Source organism: Pholcus phalangioides, unplaced genomic scaffold (genome assembly GCF_987345545.1).
Source record: "Pholcus phalangioides strain wild (caught in Gottingen) unplaced genomic scaffold, Ppha-v1.0 ptg000010l_1, whole genome shotgun sequence".
Lineage (NCBI taxonomy): Eukaryota > Metazoa > Arthropoda > Arachnida > Araneae > Pholcidae > Pholcus > Pholcus phalangioides.
In genome coordinates, this window is record NW_028301603.1 from 31,471,451 (window position 1) to 31,490,283 (window position 18,833).

The window sequence follows — 18,833 nt, forward strand, 5'->3', positions numbered from 1 at the left end:
ACCGCAAAAGGTTAAGTGATCCGCGACACATTTGAAGATCACATAAGTGGCCTGTGGGTTGTCTGAAATCCCTTTCGCCGCCCGCAACACGCTTTCAAACCAATGAAGTGGCCCCGCACTCTCCTTAAGGTTGAAATCCCTTGATCTAATGTGTGGTCGTGGCTTGAAAATAACTCCATCTTATGTCTAAGGAGAAAGTTACTGTCATTTTTTTGTTGGCCACATTTTCGGTTTCTGTTTTACATTAGTTAATTCATATTATACCTGTTCAGTTTCGATTTCAAAACAGTTTAGCTCCTGCATTGTACAACTCAGTTTTCGTACTTGCCAAATTTTCGTTCGTTTTTTTTTTTGCTCGATTTCAGCATGATAACGGCTCAATTTTTGTGTAATAGAAGCTTATTACTTTCGTAATGATAACAGCTCGGTTTCTTATATGGTTGCAACTTAGTTTCAATTCTTCCTCACTCATATTCTGTTTGATAACACAGCCCAGTTTCTTTGTGATGAAAGCTGATCAGTTTATACTAGCTTATAATTTACGTTTTATAATAGCCTTTTCTGTATGAAGGCAGTTTCGTTTCCATATGATGGCAGTTCATCATTCGTTCGAAACGTCCATCTTAAGGAAGAGGTTTATACAGGGTATAACTAATCTGATGGTCAGAACTTTAAGAGGTGTGATAGAACTCGCCAAAAAAAAAAAAACTTGCAGCATATATACAGTGTGGGTCGGAAAACCACCCGCGAGCCACGAGAGGGTGCTTTCTCTGGAGTGGATGAAATGTCGTCTTTCGCAGAACCCGTCATTCAGCTGCTTGCTTATCCGTCGCCGATGTGACGCCTGTATTGCAACTGGTGGTCGCTCATTTGAGCATTTTTTGTGAAGTTTTCGATGATAAAGATACTTTATTATTCGTCTTTGCTGTGTTTCCAATTTTCACTACGCTGGCGCCCTCTCGTGGCTCACCGTTTGCTTTCCGACCCCAATTTTTTTTTTTTAGAAAAAAGTTGTTTGTTTTGGCGAGTTCTATCACCCCTTACAGTTCTGACCATCAGCTTAGTTGCACCCCGTATAACTAAGGGTTTCAGTAATTTAGCGAACATAGTTGTGAATTCGATCGGGAACGATCGGATCTTATTCTGTTATAGAATGTGTTCTCATGGGGGATGTCAATATTCCTCCCAAGACTACTTGTAAAACGTAAGATCGATTCACGAATAATATATTGATGCGTTTTAGACAACTGAACACTTTCCACCAAAAGCTGTATCAAGTTTTCTGCGTTGAATACACCTGTGGTCCACGGAAGTTGTCTGTATCGAATACAACAGTGTTTCTCAACCAGTGATCCATGGACCCCCAGGATCCGTGAGTACATTTTAAGGCGACCACACGACCATTTTTATTTACTACCATGACACGAATGACGCATTTAATGATGATGATACATACATGTGTGAAATTATATAATTTATTACTTCAATTTTTTATGATATGCAAATTAAAAAAAAAACAGTACATAATGGATTTTGTGGAGGGGGTCGCTCCAAATTGATCCCCTCAAAGGTGTCCTCGATGTATTAACCACGTCAATACAACCATACTGCAACTTGTCTATCTCATCAAAAACGTTAGGATACACTGGAATAAAACATGCAAAGATGACACTTTAATCCTAGCCTTTATAATGGCTTAAAAATTTAGTCTTAAGAAGGTGCCATGGAATATTGTCAAGCATCTACACACAATGTCATTCTCAAACACAAAGATGATGTCAATGAACTTTTCCTTGTTACAAAATATGCGACACAAACACGGTGTCTAATAGAATAACATTAAATCATCAGGAAAAAAAGGAACAATCTGTTTCTTTATTCTCTGAGGATGTTTCTTTTGATGCGGTGGATTTAAGACGCAGATTATGGTGAGAGAAAGTTTCTCAATAATCCCACACACGCTCACTGTACGCGGATTTTGTTGTTTTTTTTCTATTATCAAGGAAAAAAAATACATTTTTATCGAATATTCTCTCATCCGTATCTGGTTTCTTCAAGGAAAAAGACCAAAAAAAAAAAAAAAGCACCTCAAAAAACCCTTGGTTCATAGGGTTCGGATGTTCTCCGAGGACCACGCCTCTAGATTGTGATTCTTGCGTTGATTACTTTCCTTCTTGAGAGAACAGAAACCAGGAAAGACACCAATATCTTCCCGTTTCCAATGAATAGATGGATGCCTACCTATTTACGTATACAATAACATGATGAGATGTATCTAAAAATTCTCCATTATCTAAATCCTTTACAGTCTATCTTTGTCGTTTTTCGACATCTTTCGTTATAACGAGGTAAGGGGTCAACGACACGTCCTTAGTATAGAAGACATTCGGGAAACTGTCTCCATACTGATCTTGGGTGAATCCACTGTCATTAAGTATTGTCGATGGTCCGTTGATGAACGGTGAAACCTTTGTGAAATTGGTTCGTTCCTGTTTGCACTTAACCAGAGCCACCCTTGGAGGGGAGGGGGGGGGTGTGTGACAGGTGTGGTCGAACTGGGCTTCGTGGTTTGAGGGGACCCTGCACTTACGGCAATAGGAGTGAAAAAAATATATATCAAATATATTTTAATTTAGGATTTTTTCTCTCATTAAAACTGAATTTCTATCAATTCTGGATATTTTTCTCTCATTAATTCTGAACTTTCATAAATTCTAGATTTTTTTTTTTTATTATATATAAGCACAGGGTGTTCTGTAACTGGACCGACAAACTCAGAGGATTGTTAGTAGGCATCAAGAGGAACAAAAATTGCATTGGAACATGGTGTCACAAACCACGCTAAGAGGGTGAAAATCGCGAGAAACGCATGTAGGTATTCGACGTCACGCTGGAACGACAAAAAGTACAATAATAACTACAAAAAGATTTATTTTATTAATTATTACAAGAGTTGTTGGAAGTGGCGGCCGCTGACGTCATCGCACAGTTTACAACGACGTAAAAACGATTCCCGGACGCGCTCGAATGCTGCGGCAGGCATCAAAAGCATACCCAGGTATGCTTTTGATGTCTGCCGCAGCGACGCCAATCCGCGCTTTGAGATCCTCCGGTGTGTCCACAGGCGTCGTATAATCAACTGATTTAAGGTGACCCATTGGAAAAAGTCACACGGATCGAGGTCCGGCGAATGTGAAGCCCAAACAACGGGTCCCGCGCGTCCAATCCACCTCCTTGGGTATATAACATCGTGGTGATTACGCAAATTACCGCAATATCGATAATTTACGTCGTCCGCAGCTCGTGATCCTACCCCAGCGCATGCGTTTCGCGACTCTGCTTACGTTATATATGGTGAGCGAACCCACGAACGCATTCAGTGATCAATTGACATCCACCTTTCGACTCCTCTGGACTCAGAGCCTGCACGCGTTTTTCGCCCTCTCAACGTGGTTTGTTCCAACCATGTTCCAATGCAATTTTTGTTCCTCTTGATGTCTACTAACAACCCTGTGAGTTTGTCGGTCCATTAACAGAACACCCTGTATAACATCGGAGCTAAAGTACCTCGAAATTATTTTCAAACCGGGCCCCGCGTCTGATGAGGGTGACCTTGTACTTAAATGATGTAAAATTTTAGATTAATTCATAATTTGACAAGAATTTTTCATGGAATCTTATGTAAATATTGGAACGACATCTATGCCGCTGGAGTGAATAGACGTATGCACTCGAAGCTCGTTATAACGACCATGCGTTATTGCGACAGTTCCTATAGAACGACTGGTACGATATGTCTCCCGAATGATTTCTTATTCATCCCATGTGTGCTATTTTTCATAAAATAACGATCCACAAAGGCGATTCGATCCAATACAACGTCCGAATTTATATCTATGCCTCACCCCATTTTTTCCCAAAGAAATGAACAAAACCCGTCCTTTAGTGTGTTTTACCTACACATTAGAGACCGCTATATGCAGGGCCGTAACTAGAATTTTTGCCACCCGGGGAAAACATTATTTTGCCGCACCCACAAATTTAAAATCGATTATTCTATAGGGGTGTTCTTTGTTCCCACCTAAAACTGCCGCCCCCCCCCCTGTAGTTCCGGCCCTGGTGTATGTTACGGTAAATGTGATAAATTGGTTATTATGCATACTTACCAATCGTCTTGGTAAGTTTGATAAATTCATGACTTTTACCGGTGAATAAGCATAAGGCTGGGATTACACTATAAAGTCTGATAAAAGTTCTTTTATCAAACTTAAAAAATGCAACCAGTTAGCCTATTGCTCGTATTCACTCGAATGTAACCGATACTCTTATTGGTTGAATTTTTCGAGTTTTATAAAAGAGCTTTCATAGTGTATGTGTTCTATAAACTTTTTATAATGTAATACCATCTAATACGCAAGCGTCGATGGTAAATTTGATAAATGCTTTAAATTTATCGTGATTATGCATGATACCCTAGGTTTGGTGAATTGAAGTGTTGAATTTGATAAATAAGAAAAAAATTCCAAAGGACTCAAGTGTGTGTGTGATGCATATAGTCCGACCCCGATATAACGATAACAAATTTTACGATCGTACCCCGATATAATGATACGATACATGTATGAATTATTATGTGTAGTATATATCATATAGTACGATTTATCATGTTTACCAACGACGCGATGCTTCGGTATTATGCATAATCGTCGGTAAAAGTGCTAAATTTAGGGAAATTTATCAAAATTACCAAAATACTCGGCGATTATGCATAATAATCGGTATATATAATAACCGGATTTATATCACATTTAACGTAACATATACTTGTAATAATTATTTACCAATATTTGGCGAGAATTGGCTGTCCCGTTTGCACCACTTTGAAATAATGTGTTCACTTCAAAGATGATTCTCAACCGGCTTTTTTATTCGTTTGTCACGATTAGACGCCACTCGCAGCGGCAAAATCACTTTTTTATTCAAAGATTGAAGACTACATGTGGACAATGAGGGCGCCTTAGGTCAACCAACGGTGCCTACACGGGAGAGCGGACTCATCGTTCACCATCTTTTCCCGCTTTAAGTAACGTCTAAACTCCATAAAAAAAAAGTAGGACAGGGAACATCGATTGGCTATATAGATAACGCTGACGTTACACTTGCGCTCAAAGAAGGCTGATGAGTCTGCCCGGGGCATGACACGTATGAACTGATAGTCGTTTGGACAGTAAATTGAGTCATTATTCACGCTTAATATGAAAGAATCCGTTATAGGGAGGAAAGGCCGTCTCAGCAGCAGCATCAAGGGGGCCCCTTGGAAAAATTATGCTCTTACCAGGATAAAGCTACAGTATAGGAATACCGATTCACACGCATACTTACTCTCGGAAAATTGTCATCACAGCCCATTTCCATGAGGGGGGGGGGGGGAGGTGTGCAGTTAGGGCCCCAGAATTTAAGTGGGTGAGCACGTGCGTTAAGACGGCCCTGCAGAGAAAGCGCCTGCAGGTGATAATTTCATTTGGAGGGATACCAACAACACTGTTTGAAATTACCATCGATTAATTATTTGAAATATTATTCCCTATAAAAATCGTAATTGTTTGTAAGATTTTGTCAATAAAATTAACTTGAAGAAATATTAACAGTTTTAATCTTTAACATATCAATTTTAAATTTATTTTAAAATTTTAATGAATTTTAAAATGACTGTTTCGTTGTCAGCCAAATTAATTACTTATTATAACGTAGCTCTATAATTCCGTTAGATGGCGCACCGCTAAAAATCAATAAATATTTACTTAGCATTATTGAATCGTTTGAAAAGGAATTACAATAATCACAAATAATAACCCGAAAAATGGATAACTGAGAACGTTTTGGTTGTTTTATGGAAAAAATAGAGTGTAGTAAAGACAATTTAAATAATGGGTTGTGTTCTTTTTATGCGTTGACCCCCACGAAATAAATGTTGACCCCGTAGAGAGTCGCATTATTATTATTATTATTATTGTCATTATTATTATTCTAGCTTGCCTTTGCCTCCCACACAATTCAATTCATCATGAAGTCATCATCATCATTTTTCTGCTTTTTTTTTGCAGCTGTTGTTGCAGTACATAACGTAAGTTATTGGAAACTTGAATGCGTAACGATTTGTAACCGATGCTTTTGGTTCCAGTATGATATAAAATGTGTGTCTATGTGAGACCACACATAAAACCTGGCTATCTGTTGGCACCATGAGGCTAGTTACAAGCTTTATATAGAGCCTATTATTAGGCTATTTACCTACGAGAGGAGCTGAATAAAAAAATATTTAGCTGTTGCAACTTAGAAGTAGTTGTGTAGCGACTACCTCTTTTGCATTGAAAATGACCGAAGTCCCAGACTATGACGATCCCCGACATTTATCTGTCACGATAAGGCTATTCGATACCGCTTGCCAACTTAGCCTCACAGGTTGACAAGCATTGTCTTCGGGTGGACCCATGAACTGGAGCCGCCACCACCACTTTAGTTAGTCAGCCTCGTGGCTGCACTGGAGGTGTCCAACGTGGCATTACCTTGCAAGTACTTCACGGAAAATCCGAAGCTATCCGAGGAAAATCGCAGCCTAAAAACGAACCTGGTAATGTCCCGTAGATGATTTGAAATCGTTTGCCCAATTAAAGTCCTTTTTTACCTAGAGCATGAATGAAGTCCCCGTGGAATATGTGAATGTGATGTTTACATTGTGACGTAGTAATGAACGAATCTAATGCTTGCAGGAAGATCATTTTGGAATGTTGACCGTCTGCCGACGTACTTATTCCCATGCGCAACTGACTGGCATTCATGTCTCATAGTGCCGTTCTTCGACCCCCTTTGCCCTTGAAATAGTTTCACGGTCTATCGGACCCCCTTTGAAGAAATCTACATGCTCTAAGAAATCCTTGAAATGAGATATCCATGTTTCAATAAATCTTTGAAACTATATGCATGTTCTAGGGGCCTCTTGATACGATGCCCATGTTTTAAGAACCCCCTGATACGATAGTCATGTTTTAGGGACCCCCTTTGATACGATAGCCATGTTTTGGAACCCCCCCCCCCTGGTACGACAGTCATGTTTCAGGAAACCCCTGGTACGATAGTCATGTTTTAGGGACCCCCTTTGATACGATAGCCATGTTTTGGAACCCCCCCCCCTGGTACGACAGTCATGTTTTAGGAAACCCCTGGTACGATAGTCATGTTTTAGGGACCTCTTGAAACAATGATGAGGGTGTAAGGAATCTGTGAAACTATACAAAACTTTTAGGGACCCCTTGATACATTAGCCGTGCTCTAAAGCCCTTTTGAAACAATAATCCTCAATAAACAGTAAACCTGAACAATCTTTGGATTAATATCCACGTTATAGGCAGCCCTTGACAGTATCGATGTTTTATGGAAGTTATTAAGTCCACATTCCAGGAAATTCTTAATCTTAACATACGTTTATGAAATTACCTAGAAAATATGCATGTATTGGAAAATATGGAAAGCATCCAAGAATCACCTTATTGCATCTATGTTCAAGATAGCCACGGAAATTACACCCATGTTTTGTATAACATCACTTATAAAGAAGTACAGTATATGTAATACGTATAACACTATTTGCATTGTTATTTCTCGTGTTACACTTGCTATATCGAGATATTTTTCGAGAACACTTGAATTGTGTGCGTGGAACCTCCGCTGAAGAAACAGGTTTCTAAAATTTTGGAACCTTATTGTTGTTTCGAACCTCGGCTGAGATCTGATGCTTAAAGTTTTGGGAGCCTTAGGTTGCGTCGGACCTCCGGCTGAATAAAAAGGACCATATTGTTTATGAACAGCCTTTCCTGCCAACCAACGCTATTAATAATGTTAATGTCCATCTTTGTCAAAAAATATTAAACAACTCAAACAATAACATCCAAAAGAAAACCCGTCGATTGTGTTTAAAGCTAAAATTGAATAACCACTAAAACTTGATGTAATTGATTATAACAGATTGATTAAATAGATTTCAAAATTGGTTCATACTTGCTCATTGAATGATTAACGTTTGAGACGCCAATGAACCTTCTGACCCTTTGATTAAGAACCACGTCACCTAAATCAATTCGTAAATAAAATAATTATACGCAAAGAAACTGAATGTCTCTGCGGAGGGGACACAAAAAGGGTCAAAGCTCAATATTTCGTGATAATGATGGGTGGTAAGATACCGTATCAACTGAACATTTAAATAGGCCACAAGAGCTTGACACGGAGAGTGAGCGAGCTCTTAGAGCGACAGCCGTCAGACCATCACGCCCTCTGTTGTGGGAATAAGTATTCCTGAGGCCCCCATAATGAAAAGTGACATCGTAATTTCACGGAGATTCACAGTTTATATACAAACACACATTATACGCGAAATTGCCTCTTGTTTAACAAAGGGGCCATTAAGTGTTTGTGCTTATGGGTATTCTTCTCGAGGAGTCTTATGTCCTACCGACTCCCAAGGACCATCTTTAGCGGCATTATCATAATGACCATTTATATAGAATTTGGAGTCAATAGGAAAAAAAAAAGTCAAAACAGGCGCGTGTGTGTTAGTTCGGAGACATGTTCGGAGACAAAATTGGAGACATGTTCATTAAAAATTCATGTATTAAAATAAATCTTTTCTTCTTGCGGTGTTCACCCACGCTTTTCATTTACATCTTAATATCAAAAATTGACGCTCGTGACTCCCTTTGCTTCCGCAATTCCCGTGGGCGGATACCTCTTCATGTTACTCCACGGCTGATTCTGTTTCCTTTGATTTTTTACCTGAATGTCAAAAGTCTTTGCTCGTGGTGTCCGTAAGGGAAACCCTCCTTCTGTTTATTCATGAACAGAACGAGGCCATAGAAAATGAAATTATACGCACAAAAAATAGCTTATGTATAATGTGTATTATTTTCTGATATAAATTGAAAATTACTTTTGGTATAGACAGTAAATTTTACAGGTTTGTCTCTGAAGACATACTGTTGGAAATGTAAAAAAAAAAAGAATATCTACGGGGTTGACATCTGAAGATAAAGACTATGTGTGAAATTGGGAATTTCTGTTGTACCCATAACATTTTAACGAATACATATTGTCAAGGCCTCCTTGCTGTCAAATGATAATTCCTCACTCTTGATACGTTGATTAGAGGATGACTATATGATAATGGTTCAGTTTTTCTCTATGATAGCAGCTTGGTTTATGTGTTCTAGCAGCTGTTTCCATCTGCTGCCGGCATAGTTTTCTGTTTAATAACACATCAGTTTCTGTCTAGTAACAGTTCTGTTTTTGTTTTACGATGGTTCCGTTTTTATTTTATAACAGCCCGGTTTCTGTATAACAAACACTGTGTTTCTATTTTGTAACAGTTTTGTTTCTATTTTGTAACAGTTTTGTTTCTATTTTGTAACAGCTTTGTTTCTATTTTGTAACAGCTTTGTTTCTATTTTGTAACAGCTTTGTTTCTATTTTGTAACAGCTTTGTTTCTATTTTGTAACAGCTTTGTTTCTATTTTGTAACAGCTTTGTTTCTATTTTGTGGCAGCTTTTTTCATTTTAGCTGTCGTACTATTTACATTTCAACAACTCTGTTTCCATTTGAGCTCAGTATTTATATGGTAACAGCTATGTTTCCATTTTATAACAGAGCTGTTTCTATTTTGTAACCGTTCACTTTCTATTTTATAACAACTGTTTCCATTCTGTAACAGCTCCTCAGTTTCTAAATTGTAAGTGATTTTTTTTTTTATTTTAGCTCGGATTGTTTCCATTTCAACTCATTTTTCACCACCACTGTTTCAATTTAAGCTTAGTTTCTATATCGTAACAGCTATGTTGCCATTTTTGCTCATTTTTTTTTCACAAGCTTTATTACCATTTTAGCTCCTGCCTATGTATGGCCTTATTTTGTTTCTGCAGCCAGTGAAGGCAGGAATTGTCATTTCTTTTATACTTATTAAAGTTCCGATAACACACGAGTCCCCTTGAAAAAAGTGCATACATCGTCTATGCAATAGAACCTGGGTGTCACTCATTTTTCGTCAACCATTTAAGTTTAGTTTTTGCCTGCTCTGTTTCCATTTTAGCTGCCTTTATATCGTGTAACAGCTTTCTTTCTAATTCAACTCATTCCATTTTGGCTCAGTTTTTATACCGCATTAGCTTTGTTTTCATTTTAGCTTATTTCTTATATCGTAACAACAACCGTTTCGGCTAATTTTTCACCAGCTCTGATACCCTTTTAGTTTAGTTCCTAAATAATAATAGCCTAGTTTCTTGATGATGAAAGCTCGGTTTCTCGTAATGATAACAGCATAGTTTATAAATGATATCCGCTCAGTTTTTGGGCGGATTTATGGTTTTCTCGCGGGGTGGGCCGTTTGAATTTCTCTTCTTCCGTTCTAATCTAAATTTTCTTACCTACCCTTGAGTAAATTTGTCGCCCATCTGAACTTTTCTTTAAGCTCCTTCTCTGTAAATATGTCTTGCTCAGTATCTATGTGACAACATTTTTCGCATAATAGCAGCTCAGTTTGTATGTCGTAATTGGAAATAATGTGTTCCATTTTTATACAACCTCGTGCATTATTCCTATTATTTCGGTTTTGTTGCCATTTTATAGTGCTTTGGTTTCTATATTACAATAGCCTATTTCACTTATAATAAATATATTCCTGTTAAAAAAAATGGTGAGTTGATAAGAATATTCTATTTTGTCGAGCAATAATTTAAAAAACCGAAATCTCTTTTCAGGCTAAACGAGCATATTGGAGCGAATTCCCACCTCTCTGAAGACAGCGGTCAAGGCGAGAGGGAATACAAGTGCCCGCAGTGCCCGAAAGTCTTCAACTGGAAATCAAACCTCATACGTCACCAGGTCGCCCACGACGAGAGCCGAAGGTACACCTGCGAGAACTGCAAGAAAGTCTTTACAGACCCGAGTAACCTACAGCGGCACATCAGGTCCCAGCATATAGGAGCTAGGTCTCACGCCTGTCCCGAATGTGGCAAGACCTTTGCCACTTCCAGCGGACTCAAGCAGCACACCCACATTCACAGCAGCGTAAAGCCGTTTAGGTGCGAGGTATGCTTCAAGGCGTATACGCAGTTCTCGAACTTGTGCCGGCACAAGCGCATGCACGCGACCTGCCGCATGCAGATTAAGTGTCACAAATGCGGTCAAGCGTTCAGTGCCGTTACTTCTCTGTCGAAGCATAAGAGGTTCTGTGAAGGTACTTCAGCGAACAGTAACTCGGCATCGACGACGTCGACGGGTCAACAAAAGCAGCAACAGTCGGCATCGGATCAAGGCACCGGTTTCGAACCTAGCAAGGCTGCTCCTATGAGCCTAGCAGCACCGTCTAACCCCCTGCTGTTCTATCCTCGACCTGGTTTCCCGCTCTATCCTCCATCTTTATTCGCTTACCCTTTGTTTCCTGGCCCGGGTTTACCCGCACCTCCACCATTGATCCCGGACAACAGTTCTGTGGGACAGACGAACGCGAGCAACAGCTACGCTGCGGCGAGCCAAAGTGTGCAAGAATTCCAAAGGCAACAGTTATCTACCAATAGCTCCTCCGATGTCACGCAAAAAGCACAGGACTCTTGTTCTTCGCCAAAGCCATCGGAGAACGTGAATTCGTCGCCAACCAAACACGATAAGAGAAACGACAACAACTCGGAAGGTTCTGAATCTGACGCGTCTGAGGACTTGAGTTCCGAAACGGGTGGTGAAGACATCAGTTCTATCAGTGACGCTGAGTCCGATCCAGATAATATCAGGTCTCCGAGTCCTACGCCTGTGGCGAAAAGCAGCAGCACCCCGACGAAAAGTGAAATGTCAGCCATATTCCCGAATCACAGGCAGGACTCACCAAAGCAAGGGTCAGTCTGCCCAGACCCATCTTTGATTATGTCACCAATGAACTCGAACGGTCACATCAGATCGATGATGACCAACGGCATGACCAAGTCAGACAACGACATGCCATTCGACTTGTCCCGGAACAGCAAAGGAGGCCGTTCCGAAGAATCGGACACTTATAATTCAAAGTGCCAGGACGACACCAAGTTGGACGACCAGCCACTGGACTTGAGAGTGACCCACAAAAAATCTTTTCAGCCCGTCGAGAAAGAGGATTTGTGCAAGAGCCCAATCAGCACCAAAGACAGCGAACAAACGCGCAACAACGATTTCGCGTGTGCACCGAAAGGCACCAACAGCATACTATCTACGGTACCTCCGCCACTCCCACCGCTGGAACTGCCAAAACCGGACAGTCCTATCCCCCAGTCACCGAGTAAGCTACAGATGGCCTACCCCAGGCCGATACATCCGATGTTCCTCGAGTCCATGTACAGGCTGCAACAAGAGAAACAGGCCTACAACTTGTTCCCGGGCCACGACCGACTGATGCCGCCTTTCCCGGCACGATATCCGTTTTTGGGTCCACTACTGGGTACGAACCCTTCCTTCGATTTCATGAGGGCCCACATGGAGAAAGTCGGCAAGCCCATGCACGACATGATGTCCCCTCACCTGGGGAAGACGAAAGAACGTTACTCGTGTAAGTTCTGCGGCAAGATTTTCCCGAGGTCCGCAAACCTGACGCGGCACCTGCGGACGCACACCGGCGAGCAGCCCTACAAATGCAAGTACTGCGAGAGATCGTTCAGCATATCATCGAACCTCCAGCGTCACGTCCGCAACATACACAACAAGGAGAAACCTTTCAAATGTCCGCTCTGCGACAGATGCTTCGGCCAGCAGACCAATTTGGACAGGCACCTCAAGAAGCACGAAGCAGACGGTCCGACCATACTCGACGACTCGCCCAAGACCATAGAAGTCGACGACAAGGACGAGACTTACTTCGACGAGATCCGGAGCTTCATCGGAAAAGTCACGAACAGCAACCACATGGGAGCAGCGCCGCCGGGTCCGCTGCCGCTGATGGGCGTGGCGATGGACGACAGGAAGCGGGAACGCGACATGATGCTGCTGGCCTCCTTGTCCGCCAGGCACAGTCCCGGGAGCGGACACAGCGACAATCTGGACGAGGAAACCGACGGTATTAGCCCCTCGGACCAGGACGAGGAACCTTCCATCAAAAAGCACCGGTCCTCCGAGCGCCTGTCCTCTCCCAGCGGCGAAAGCAGCAGCAACCGGAGCCCGGACTCGACGAAAGACCCGGAGCACCGAAACGAATCGAGTCCACGCCATCATCACCACCACCATCACAACAGCAACAACCATCACCATCATCTCAGGAACGGCGATTACAAGTCGGCAAGTCACCAGCAACAGCAGCAGAAGGCCCTCGCGTACGAGGTGATGATGACCCTGAACCATAAGATCGACAACATCAACGGCATCGACAGGAAACGACGACAGAGCGTGGCCGGTAGCAACGACACGGAATACGGAGAGGAGTCCAGCGACGAGGACGAGATCGTGGACCCCGTCGACGACGACGACGAGGAAGTCGAGATCGACGTCGACTCAAGGAAAGAGGTAAAAGTCGACTGATGTCATTGTCGCAGTAAATTCGGGTAGTAGAATCAAAAGACACAACCTAAAGAAAAGGCATAGCGGGGGCCCGTTCCCAGGGTCACAACCGCTGCCTCAGCCCAGAACGCGACGGGACGTTCACTGCAACCGAGAAAACTCGGCGGAAACCGACTCGTGACGGACATTGAGTCCTCATTTCTTGATGACTCATAGGACTCAAAAATCATCTTCCCTATAACGAACTCACGTGCGTGGAATGAAACTGTATCCGGACTTCGGTTAAGACGAATACGTCAGTCACATTGGGATACGTCACAATTTTTTTCCCATATCAAAATTTCAAAAAAATGTTGTTGTTTTTTTTAAATAGATGCGCGTGAAAATGCTAGTCACAAAAAAAAAAGTTATATATATACATAAAATATACATATATAATATCTATATCCCTGCGTTTAGCCGTTGCAACCCCCGTTTTATGTGAAGCCTAATGATGCCCTCGAAGACATTTTGTAGAAACTGTGACGTTTCCCCCCACTCGAAGAAAATCGCGTGATGAAACTGAAATGATGGACGTATTGAGTCAAATCAAAGTGATTGAAATGAACATGATATCGTGACATGCAAGTGACTCTCGTCGTCTCGTCACCGTTTATTTCGTGTTGTTTTTCTCAATCGATTATGTATGGACTGGATCGATGTCAAAAAAAATTATCCCCGTCTTTTTCTTTCTTTTGTTGATGTGAACATGCGCATTCCTTGATTTTCACTGTAATAACATGATAAGAAATTATTCAATATCCGGTTTTCGGCCACACATGAATTTGTATCGGTGAAATATTATTTGATAATTAATCGAGAGGAAATGTATTCAGATCATGTCCATAGTAGGGAGTATGATTGGCATCGATGGGGGAAAAAGCCATGTTGAATCTTCGGTCGGTTATTTTCTTACCTAGTGATGGGCAAATTACGACCCGCGGGTCAGGTGCGGCCCACCAAGGCTCCCCATCCGGCCCTCCAAAGGTGTTCAGGTAGAAAAGTATCAATGCACATACCACAATAAATACCTAGGCTTACCATATTTCCTTCATGAAAATACGGGAAATAGACAATCAGGATCCATATGGGATATCACAAATTATCTCCAAAAAAAAATTGTCAAATGCAAGTTAATTTGATAAATACATCCAAAAAATTTTCAAATGCAAGCAAAGTTGTCAATTATAGCCAAAAATTTGTCAAATACAAGAAAAGTTGCCAACTACCACTGAAATTGCTGAAAAATCGCCAATAGCGGGAAGTAGGGATCTTCCACAAGACGCGATGTTTAAAAATTTATACTTCACCAAACAAAACGTATGTAGTTGACAAATATGTGAGATGAATGTGGCTAAAATTAATTATGATATAAATTATCTTGTGATAATTATGACTAAGCGTGAAAAAAAATCTTAATTATTAATTTCAAAAGTTCAAGTAACGCTCATTGAAAATAAGAGAGAAAACAGGAAATTTTTTAAAAACATTAAAATCCAAAATTACGGAAATATCCCGTAAAATACGGGTCATATGGTCACACTATACATACAAGCATACGAGTTTCTGGCCTTCAAGCGATAGAAATGCCGCATATCTGACCCGCGGACTGAAAAGTTTGCCCATCACTAGCATCACCCATGGGAAGAAGCACTCATCTCACAAAAACCAATTCCGCTAAAACAAAGTCTAAATTCCGTTGCTGACCAGGGCTATCGCCCCGATGCATGCAAATATTTTGGCCGGGAGTGTATTTTTCCTAACCCTTATCCGACTGTATCATATAAATAAAATATTGATTCAAGCACACGTTATTTCAAATTGGAGAGATAAATTTTTGGAGAATTGTCCGGCCCTGATACTGACTGACATCGAACATCACCATCCCAGTGCATCTGGCAGAATTGGCAAAAAAACTCTATACCAAATATGGACATGGCGGCTTACCGAATTCATGTCCCTCTGTTTCTGTCTCAACAGAGACAGAAAAGTTTTGATGATTCTGAGACGTTGTCTAATGTATTCGGCTGAACTGGCGGGAAATCCTGATTCATTGGCATCCCTTGTTCAACTAACTGATACAGCGTTGAATCCTGACCCCAAAGAATCAGCGCATGTTCAGACAAAATGATATGATTCCGAGACATTCTCACAACTTAAGGTGTCCACATAAAGTTTCACTGCATTCCGTTCATGTATTGCACTAAATAGTACCTGATCAGTTAACCTGACCAGGGCCATCTTAACGCATGCGCCCAACCCAGATACGGCCCGTGGGCCTCAATTGCATAGGGAGGGTGGTAATGAGATTCGGTAATATGATTTTCAAGAGTAAGCATGTGAATTGGTAAGCAAGTATTTCCAACTAGATACGGAAATCATGCATCAATTCTTCCGGGGGGGGGGGCGGAAAGGAAGGGATCCATGATTCTGTTGAGACGGCCCTGAAGCTGATCTGGCCCCATAGATGTCATTTCAATACCAGTCTGCAACACCACAAGCAAGCGATACCACGATACTGCAGTCGAGCCGAGCCCCGGAAGAGAGCTTCCCGTGAATGCTTTGCCTTAGCGTTTCAGATAGCGGGACAGATTCGAGTCCTTTGAGCAACCTGGTGGGCCGTCACTTGTACTGCACCATATCCGAAGGACCTCCTTCATATTCATCAAACTGGTGTGAATTCAGCTGACAGTCATGCCATCAGCTGAACTCATGTCATGAATTCGCTCAATTCAGCGGCAATGGTAATAAAAGCCAGGGGGTCGCAAAGTTGACGTACAACTGTACATCACGACGTCCCGCAAATGTACTCAATCATCTTTAATGTACTCATTCCACGCCCAAATACGCCGACCTTGCCTATATCGAGAGCAGGTGGGTCTTTTCCTTCGGGCATCGGATCAAAGAGAGCGCCGAATTCACTTCAGTCACTTCTCCAACATCAAAGGAGGGTCAAAATCACACGACCCAACATGAAGCCTACAATAGGCTGCAAAATGATCATTCAGCCGGACATCAAGGCGCAAAAACTGCCAGTACGTGCCGCAGATGTACTTAACGACCATTCCAGACCCAGAAAAAAAAAACACCAACTTCTCATGTATGTCATTGTTTTTTATTCCCAGTGTTTAGTTACGACATGCAAGTCAACATGAAACAAAGAAAATTAACAACATGTGAATGTTCGTATCTTTAATCTCCATGTTTAAAAATTTACATATATTATTCAATTCTATATGAGTTCATGAAAACGATGAGAATGTACATGAGATAAACTTTCAATGTTGAATTCTTCGGGTACGTGCGAGGGAGGAATCCATGTTTACATGCGAGGGAAGATTCCTGAAAGACAAACATTGTACGTAAGAGGAGAGAAATATCTCTACTTTCACATAACGAAGCCTGATTTCAAGTGAATAATACTAAATGTAAATATCATGATCATGAGGGACATGATTTATAAGCCCCCTCTCCTCCCCAATCCCCAGTGCATTAAGATAATGAAATTCATGAGCTCATTTTTAAAAAAAAAAATGAATGGACTCTCAGTGATTGCGCATGTTTTTAGTTTTTCTTGTGTTTTTATATATATATATACGACGGTGTTCATGTTCATCATGTTGCACATTCCTCTCAGATAATATATATATATGTATATTATTCGTAAAAATTCGAATATAATTTGTTACTATATAATTATATTAAAGCACACACACGAGATCACGGCTCATGGAAAAATAATAAGAAAAAAAAAGATTATTTATTGTTTCGATTATTATTATAATTATTATTATTATATCGATATGTATTATGTAATTATTATTTAGATGATGATGTATGTGTCCAAATGTGTTTTTCTTTTCTTTTCTTCTGCCCCCCCCCCCCCCCCCAATGTGAATAAATACGTCTCTTTTTTTAATATTGAAAAAAAAAATGTGTCATTTATTTTTGGTTGCATCGATTAATTAATTTATAATCGATTAATTAATCAGTTGGTTGCTATATTGAGCGCGACGGGAAGGGAGATAAAGAAAAAAAAATTAAGAAAGAAAAGAGGCCTTTTTAGTCTGCTATGAACTTATATTAAGTTACAGGATTTGGTCTTTATATATTTCTCGCCATTGGCAATGTCGAAGTAGTTTTTTGTGATGATTGGCGATATCCCGATTTCCCGTATTTGGCTCGGAAGAAACATGATCATCCAAAACATATTATGGAAAATGTGGATGTACTATATAATAACCGGTTATTATGCATATTTGCCAAGCATTTTGGTAAGTTTGATCAATTTCCCTAAATTTATCACTTTTACCGGCGATTATGTATATTTTTTACCGGCGGTTTACCGGTTTACCGGCGACCATAGTTAAGTATTCAAGCCTCGTTGGTAAATATAGGAATATAATAACTTGACCTGACTAATTGACACATTGATTCATCATCACCGAGCCGATACAGCTGAAGCTATATTTATGAAATTTGGTCAGTAGTTTTATTCCTTGTCGTAAAGACTTACTAAGAAGGGGTTTTTCAACATTCGACCCCCTGAAGGGGGTCATAAGAGGGTTCAAAGGTTATGCAGAGAAATCATGCCGAGCTGAAACAACACCACCATAGCACAAGACCTCCGCACGGAGCTTGTGACGTCAATGAAGGCCATTCCTCATATTGCCGTTGGATATATTGCAGAAAAAGGTAAAGATATCACATGTCTCGGCCTGCTATATCCAATGGTAACAGGTGAAATGGCCTTCTTCAGTGACGTCACGAGCTTCGTGCGGAGACCTTGTTTTTATAGGTGGTGTTGGCTGAATCCGCTGGAGCTATCTATATTTATGAAATTTGGTCAATAGTGTTATTTCATTGAGGTAAAGACTCACAAACAGGGATTTTTGTTTTAGAAATTCGGCCCCTAAAAGTGGTCATGAGGGGGCCCTCAAAGGTTATAGGGGACAATCATCGCTGAGCTGAAATCGAAATAAAGAAGGTGAAGCCTTTTATAGCCGAAGCTATGAATGTGAAATTTGGTCAGTAGTTTTATTTTGTAACCGTGAAAACTCACTAACAGGGGATTTTTCAAAAAATTCATACTGTAAGGGGGGGGGGTCAAATGTGATATGGGGCTATCATCGCTGAGACCAAACCGCTGAAAGCTATAAATATGAAATTCGGACAGTGTTACATTCTATAATATGGAGACTCGCCAAGACGGGATTTCTTTAAATGCAACACCCAA

The 18,833-nt window shown here is 40.8% G+C and overlaps 1 protein-coding gene across 1 annotated transcript in view; it reads left to right on the forward strand.

Moving 5' to 3' along the window:
- LOC149081272 (histone-lysine N-methyltransferase MECOM-like) overlaps positions 1-16,668 on the forward strand; it is a 250,487-nt gene extending 233,819 nt beyond the window's left edge. The window contains exon 6 of the mRNA XM_089238110.1: positions 10,804-16,668. Within this exon, the coding sequence (XP_089094236.1) occupies positions 10,804-13,579 (2,776 nt within the window). The 3' untranslated portion in view covers positions 13,580-16,668. The remainder of the gene's footprint in view (positions 1-10,803) is intronic.
- The last annotated feature ends 2,165 nt before the right edge of the window (positions 16,669-18,833 follow it).